The 7,162-nt window shown below is 34.2% G+C and overlaps 2 protein-coding genes across 4 annotated transcripts in view; both read left to right on the top strand.

The window, feature by feature from the left end:
* The window catches only part of LOC107686137 (transducin beta-like protein 2), a 5,982-nt gene extending 3,642 nt beyond the window's left edge, over window positions 1-2,340 (top strand). For all 3 annotated transcript variants that reach the window (XM_016482998.1, XM_016482997.1, XM_016482999.1), the window contains 2 exons: window positions 1,106-1,258; window positions 1,756-2,340. In XM_016482998.1, coding sequence (XP_016338484.1) covers window positions 1,106-1,258; window positions 1,756-2,215 — 613 coding nt within the window. In that variant the 3' untranslated portion in view covers window positions 2,216-2,340. The remainder of the gene's footprint in view (window positions 1-1,105; window positions 1,259-1,755) is intronic.
* A 1,214-nt stretch (window positions 2,341-3,554) lies between these two features.
* Window positions 3,555-6,097, top strand: bcl7ba (BAF chromatin remodeling complex subunit BCL7B a). The gene is made up of 6 exons (XM_016483125.1): window positions 3,555-3,760; window positions 4,367-4,442; window positions 4,586-4,688; window positions 4,810-4,983; window positions 5,497-5,576; window positions 5,931-6,097. Exons 1-6 carry the CDS (start codon window positions 3,669-3,671, stop codon window positions 6,015-6,017), a joined length of 612 nt encoding a protein of 203 aa, XP_016338611.1. The 5' UTR covers window positions 3,555-3,668; the 3' UTR covers window positions 6,018-6,097.
* Window positions 6,098-7,162: the final 1,065 nt, after the last annotated feature.

The raw sequence follows: 7,162 nt of genomic DNA, 5'->3' as shown, positions 1-7,162 counted from the left end.
TGAATGAATCAACCGTTTAAATGATTCGGTTCAATCGCAATTACTCACTTATTAACAATGATTTGCTGCCACCTGCTGGCGGTTTTAATTTCAAATTTCAGCTTTTTCTTTCTTTTCTTTATTTATTTATTTATTTTTTTTTCATGTTTTAAATCATTTCAAATATCAGTATTCGACGTTTTATGTTTAATATATCAAAACATTATTTATGCATTTGTAATTGCAGGTTAAATGCATTCATGTCTTGCATTAAACAAAATACATGTGTGTAAATACATCTAAATGCCACTTCAGATGCAGCTTCTGTGTTGATTTAATTTGCTTGGTAACAGCCCAAATGTCTTATTATTCTAATTCCCTGATTAAATGTAAGAATCTGACATTTTATAAAGGTAAAAATGCCCATAAAATGCAAAAATCAGTTTAAACTTATTGGAAAAGATTAATTTCTATCAGTATGAACTGACCACCACACAGAATATGAAGAATATTAAAAACATTAGGAGTCAGCTGTCTTCGGCAGTCCTTAAGGTACCAGCACAATAACACACTCGGCAAAATATCGTCTAATTATCGTTATCGATAAAATCCCAGAAAATATCGAGATATAATTTTTTGTCAATATCGCACACCCCTAGAGAAAAGTGTTTATTACGTGTGAAATATGGATATTTTTCTTACAAAAACTCATGGATTCGCTACAAGGGGCCTTTATTCATCCCCCGGAGCCATCTGCGGCACGTTTTATGAATGCGCGAGCTTTATTTGACAACTTGTGGACTGTTCAACTGCAACACCCACTGAGTGCCATTAAACAGCTTGAAAGATCAAAGACAATTTTTAATATAACTCTGACTGGATTTGTCTGAAAGAAGAAAGTCATATACACCTAGGATGCTTCGAGGGTAAGTAAAACACGAGCTAATTTTCATTTTTGGGTGAACTAATAATGTCCTTTCTTTGATGAAACCCTCTTTGCAACACAAAGAGTGACAAAGAGTCATAAAAAGATTAATGTGCCGCATCAGTGGTAATAAAGAATATGGTCGTAATGCAGATATAAATGAAACGGATTGAAAACCTCTATTTTTTTCCTTCTCATAAGGTTTGTTGCTTCCTGTGGTTTTACCCCTGATGTGAAGGTGTGGGAGGTTTGCTTTGCTAAATCAGGGGAGTTCAAAGAGGTCGCCCGTGCATTTGACCTTAAGGGACACTCGGCTGGGGTTTACTCCTTTGATTTCTCCAATGACTCTCGGAGGCAAGATCATCTCATCTTTTACCATTAAGCAAAATATATAATAATATAAATATATTTATATAAATAAAATCATAAATACATAACTAAGTCATATAAATTAATATATAATATAGTAATACTATTATAGCATGTATTAATATTTTGAATGATCTTAAATATTTTGAATTAGATTTTATTTTAATTTTAGTCTTTTTTTTTTTTGTCAGTTTTTTCTGTAATTTAAGTACTTCAAATTAAAATAAAAACTTGTTTCAGTCAGACTTTTAAGATTTTCGTCTTATATTTATATTTTATTTCATCTTTCAATTAACAAAACAATTTTATTTGTTTTAGTTAACAAAAGCAACAGTTATTAATTAGTGAACAGAGATTTAATGACGTGATTAAGATGTGTTAATATTTACTTGAGTCTGAACAGTGCAGAAACCTTATTTGTAGTTTCCATTAAATTTAGATGTAGCTATATTTAATAAAATTTCAATCACTTCCATTTACAGAATGGTGACTGTTTCCAAAGACGGCACGTGGAAGCTGTGGGACACTGATGTGGAGTATAAGAAAAAGCAGGACCCATATTTGCTCCGGACCATGCCATGTCAGGTGTCAGAGGGGAGCCGCATTGCCCTGTCTCCCGACGGTCGTGTAGTAGCCATATCAAACGGTTGTGATCTAGCCGTGTACAGTGCCAGCACTGGTGAACTAGAGGAGGAGTTTCACGGTGTTCACAGCAAAGAGATAACCAACCTTAAGTTTGACATCAACAATCGTTTCCTAGTGAGTAGTGGGGACCGTGCCATTCGCGTCTTTCACAATGTAACCGGTTACCGTGCTGCCATCCAGGACATGCAGACCATGCTGAAGAAAGCCTCAAATGATGGAGTGAGACAGAGACTCCAGCAGCAGATAACAGATGCCCAGAATGCTCTGGACACAGTGCTGAATGCAACAAAGAACTAAAAGCTGATTTGTTTTCACTGGAAATTTAGTCTGTTTTTGGTTTCAGTATTAAGTTTTAAAGTATTAAGTTGCTTTAGCATGCTGATTTTATTGAATAAATTGGGTGTTTTTAAGTGTTTGTCAACTACTTTTGTTCCTCTTTCACTGATTTTTCTACTGCCATCTCTTTGTGGCTTTTAAGGTGACATTTACACTTTTAAGGGGAAATATGTCCTACAAAGGCAAAATACAGTCATACTGAAATGGAAACACCCTTTTATTTACACACACACATATATATATATATAATTCATTATTTCTCTAAATGAGCATAACTGAGCCAAACCTGCCTGACAAAAGACAGATCATAATCTGATAACTACATTTTACAAATGTTTAGTCACTGTTTTGCCTTTGCACTTCATTATATTTGACTTTTTATAATTATGTCTACTTATAGTTGTCTGCATATTGAACTGGGAATATGTTATCATCAAAGAACCTTTAAGGAAGTGCCATCAGCTATTTTGAAATAATTAAAAGTATATAAACAATTAAAAAATATATGTATATTAACTTTTTTTTTATCTAAATGTCAAAAACGCTCATATTTGCTTTTTAATTTTATTACATTTGATCTTACATTTACATTCAGTAATTTTGCAGACGGTTTTATCCAAAGCGACTTACAATTTGGGGATACATAAAGCGATTCTTCTTAAAGAGTCAAACAGATACAGGAAGTGCTTGTAATACCAAGTTTCTAGACATTGTTCAAATAAGTACAAGCTAGAAAGAGAAGGAATAAATAAAGAGAATTACATTTTTTTTTTTTTTTTTATAATTATGATGATGAAGTCAAGTAGCTTCGAAAGAGATTAGTTTTCAGCTGTCGCTTGAAAATTGTCAGGGATTCAGCATTCCGGATAGGGGTGGGAAGATCGTTCCACCAGCCAGGAATGCTGAACGAGAATGTTCTGGAAAGTGATTTTGAGCCTCTCTGTGATGGTACCACGAGGCGTCGCTCACTAGCAATCTTATACATTGCTGGCCTTAAGCTTGATTAACGTAAATAATATTTAACATTAACTTTAATAATCACACAACACATATTTTAATATCTTAATTCATCTAAAAATAAATAAGAACAGACCCAGACCTTTATTTTGAAATGAGCTATGACCTTTTTGAGTTATATTAAAGCGTTTTGATTATAAATAAGTACAATTTTTACAAGATGGGTTTGGGCCATCGGTCGTTGAGTGACATATGACTAGCGGCTTTTTCATCTTATAATAAAGTTACTATAAATTTAACAAGTAAAACCACAGCAGCCACCTGTGCCCTCGATAAGTAGGTGGGACCCGTCAAGAAGCTCTGGAAAGTGGAGTCGTGAGTTCTCGCGATGCGAGATTAGCGAAGCCAGACTGCGAGACCGACACGATTCCAGTAAGAGTACTGATAAAATTCAGAAATGTCGGGTCGCTCGGTCCGCGCGGAGACCCGAAGCCGCGCTAAAGATGACATTAAGAAAGTGATGGCGGCTATCGAGAGAGTACGGAGATGGTGAGTATGACGGGCGGCGTCACAATACTTAAAAAGAGAGAAATGTTTTTCGAAAGAGAAACTTCACTCGGAAAGGAGGAGGCGTTTTATAAGAGGATGCCGTTTGATTGACACAAGAGACAGCCAATGGCAGCGCGCTTGTCTTTGTTTTCTCGTGGGACAAGTGGCAAAAAGAGGCGGATCTAGAGATGACTTTTAAAAGGTTTCTTCATGTTCTGAAGAAGCGTATTTAGGACTGTCCGTAACCTTAAAAAATTATATGATTGTTCTTTTCTTCTTTTTTTTTTACTAGTTTAGTAAGTATATTATTCAATTACTGTGCAAGAGTAATCAAAGCACATTCACTCAGGGTTTAGACCAGCAAAAACCAAGCACTTTTGTGATTGAAATAAATGGGGATATTGGATAGGGTTCAACACATCAACAAATGGACTTTGTAATCCCACATGTCCCGAAAAAGCAGCTCTTAGAGGAGCCTTTAAACTTTCTCCAAATGGAAACTTTATAAGTGCTTTTTTCTGCATGGTTGCATTTTTAACATGGAAACTTGATAGAGCTTTCAAGTCATGTATATGGGAAGCCTGTTACACAATTCCTCTATTTCAGGGAGAAGAAATGGGTCACAGTTGGAGATACATCATTAAGAATATTTAAATGGGTTCCTGTAGTGGACACAAAGGAGGTATGACAAATCTGAGATGATGATTTCTCTTGGTTTTAATTGTTTGAGAGTTCATTTTATACATTAGATCAACTTCTGTAAAGTAAAGGATTTTCCAAACTCCTGCACTATATTTACTGTATCTGTAACCTGATGTCTTTTAGAAGGACAAGAGCAAAGTGTCTGTGGGTGGAGAGATACAACGGAAACATTTTCCCACAGAGGAGTCATCTGATAACTCCTGTTCTGTACTGTTAGATTTTCAAGGTAAACATTTGCATTTCAAAGGCATAGTTCACCCAGAAATAAAAATTCTGCCAAAATTGTATTGTTTTCCTTCTTTCATGTCAAATTCTAATCTTCTCTTGGTTGCCTCCTGCCTTCTCAGATGAGAACAGCAACCTAAGTTCTCTGTCAGACTCCTACCTGCATAAAGCAGCTGCAGACAGCAGCAATAACTCCAGTCCACAGCTCAGTGAGCCGGTCAGCCCTGCACCTCAGAGTCTAGACTACCGTACAGATGACCCACAGCCGCCCACCCTCGGCCAAGAAATCATGGAAGGTGAGACTTATTTTTTAAGAGTTTATGAGAGTTTAATGTTAATCTCAGAGCTGAAAGATTCATTAATGTAATTTTTTATGTAATATTATATATATATTTAATATTTTGCATTTTTATGATATTTTATTGTTAACCTCTGAGTTGAGGGATTCATTATATTTTATTATATAAATATATTAACTAATTATTTTTATTTATCATTTATATTATATTATATTATATTACTAATGATTTGTATTATTTATTAATTATGTATTATATTATTATTTATAATTAAATTACACATTTCCAAAGATATATCCAGTGTTTTATAAAGCTTGTAATTTTATGAATTTTGCTTAAATATTTAGTCATATTAACCTGAGATTGTTTGCCCTCTTTGTGTCATTGTGATTGTGATCTGAAAAAATACATTATGCTCTTATCTCCAAAACTACACATTTCACAGAAGTTCACTGAAATCGTTCAGTCAGTTGACCCACTTTTAAAAAATTATAACTTTTTTTTTTCTAGAGCCACTGCTGCAGTCAAGTGAGATTGCAGATGAGCCGCCAACACTGATCAAAGAAGATCTTTTACCCCTCACTGCTCCGGTACAAAACTGTCCAAAACTAGTCAGAGGTTCTACATAATAAAGCATGAATGCTGGGACAGTCCCTCTGCCTTGGGCTGTGAACCTTGCTTTCTTTTAAATTCATGTTATTTTAAATTTTTACATTTTTTATAGTGCTGTATATCAGAAACATAAAAAATACATAAATACCTATATATAATATTTAAAATATATAATTAATGTTTTTTGAACAATTGTTGCTATTTATTTTACTGTATTTATTGTGTTTATAAAATATTTTGTAGTATTTATTTGTTACATTATATTAAACCTTTTGTACTAATGAAATTAATAACTAATTAATAATTAATTGTTCCTTTTTCTCTGAGTACAGGAGGATGAGGACAGTTGTGGAGCCCCACCACTGAAAAGAATCTGTACCGAGCAGGTCTCGGTCATCCAGGCAGCCCCTCTTAGCTAACACACACACACACACACACACACTGTACACTGGGCATTGATAATCAGTCAGACTGATCACTGACCTTCCTAGAACTGCTGCAAAAGACACAATTATGGACCAGACATCAAAAAAGCACTATATTTATTATCGCATGGGATCGCTTTGCAACATTTTAGATTTACAAACCTTTGCTTTCCCTTCATATCTCCCACAACATGCTTCCATTCAGGTCATGTCAGGATTTTTGAAGATCTCATAGTAGAATCTCTGAATTGTTATCTCCTACACCAATTCTGACATAACATGAATGATGCATTAATTCAACGTTAATAGGCCAAAACCAAAAAAAGTCAGACTATTGACTAGACATTCCTGTTTACAGGGAAAATGAATGAATGTACTATCACTATAAAGCCCTTCTTGTTGAAATTGCTGTTACAGTTATTATAATGATACTAGTTTAATTTTATTGTCATTAGAATGTGATGCTTGTTAAAAAAAGAAAGCCATAAACTAATTTCATGTTGACTGAAGGGTTAGCTATTATTGAAGAAAATGTCCTTCAAAACAAAGACAAATAACGAGTTAAATGATAAGGGTACTTGAAATATAATTGAACACATCACGCTTTACGCACAAATAAGCTCATTAGACCACACCATTCCCTTTTAATAAAAACAATGACTCAACATGAAGAGTGTCTTCAATCAAATTCAGTAAGTTTACACTTTTATATATGATATCTATATTTTCTGCTTGTAGATTCTGGTCTCAGGGTCTGTAAGTGCCTCCTCTCATTTGTTGCAGTAATTGAACATTTACTCTTTTGTCTCTGTAGCACACCCCTAAAAATGCCTGTCTCTTATGCCACCTTTTATTTTTTGCACACTGGTCTATTGGGCACACTGAAGTTGATGAAGCAGTCATATTGTTATTTGATGCAAATATCATTAAAATTTTAGACATTTCAAGATCATTTTCAAGATTTATTTCCGTCATTATTCTTTAAAAATAATAATGTATGCTACTGTTAAAAAATGTGGGGTTTCAATAAGTTTTCTTGATGAAGAATTTAATACCTTTATTCAGCAAGGGTGCATTAATATGATGAAAAGAAAAAAATTCTATTTGAAATGAATGCTGTACCCCCCCCCCCCCCTTTT

The sequence above is a fragment of the Sinocyclocheilus anshuiensis genome, unplaced genomic scaffold (genome assembly GCF_001515605.1).
Source record: "Sinocyclocheilus anshuiensis isolate Anshui unplaced genomic scaffold, SAMN03320099.WGS_v1.1 scaffold437, whole genome shotgun sequence".
Taxonomy (NCBI): Eukaryota; Metazoa; Chordata; class Actinopteri; order Cypriniformes; family Cyprinidae; genus Sinocyclocheilus; species Sinocyclocheilus anshuiensis.
The sequence above is the reverse complement of the archived record's forward strand: the minus strand, read 5'-3'. Positions and strand labels throughout refer to the sequence as shown.

Bases quoted from the DNA above. Each gene is read 5' to 3' on its own strand.
- bcl7ba (XM_016483125.1), top strand. From the start codon at position 3,669: ATGTCGGGTCGCTCGGTCCGCGCGGAGACCCGAAGCCGCGCTAAAGAT. The intron at 4,443-4,585 runs GTATGACAAATC...GATGTCTTTTAG, and splicing joins CTGTAGTGGACACAAAGGAG to AAGGACAAGAGCAAAGTGTC. The intron at 4,984-5,496 runs GTGAGACTTATT...TTTTTTTTCTAG, and splicing joins CGGCCAAGAAATCATGGAAG to AGCCACTGCTGCAGTCAAGT.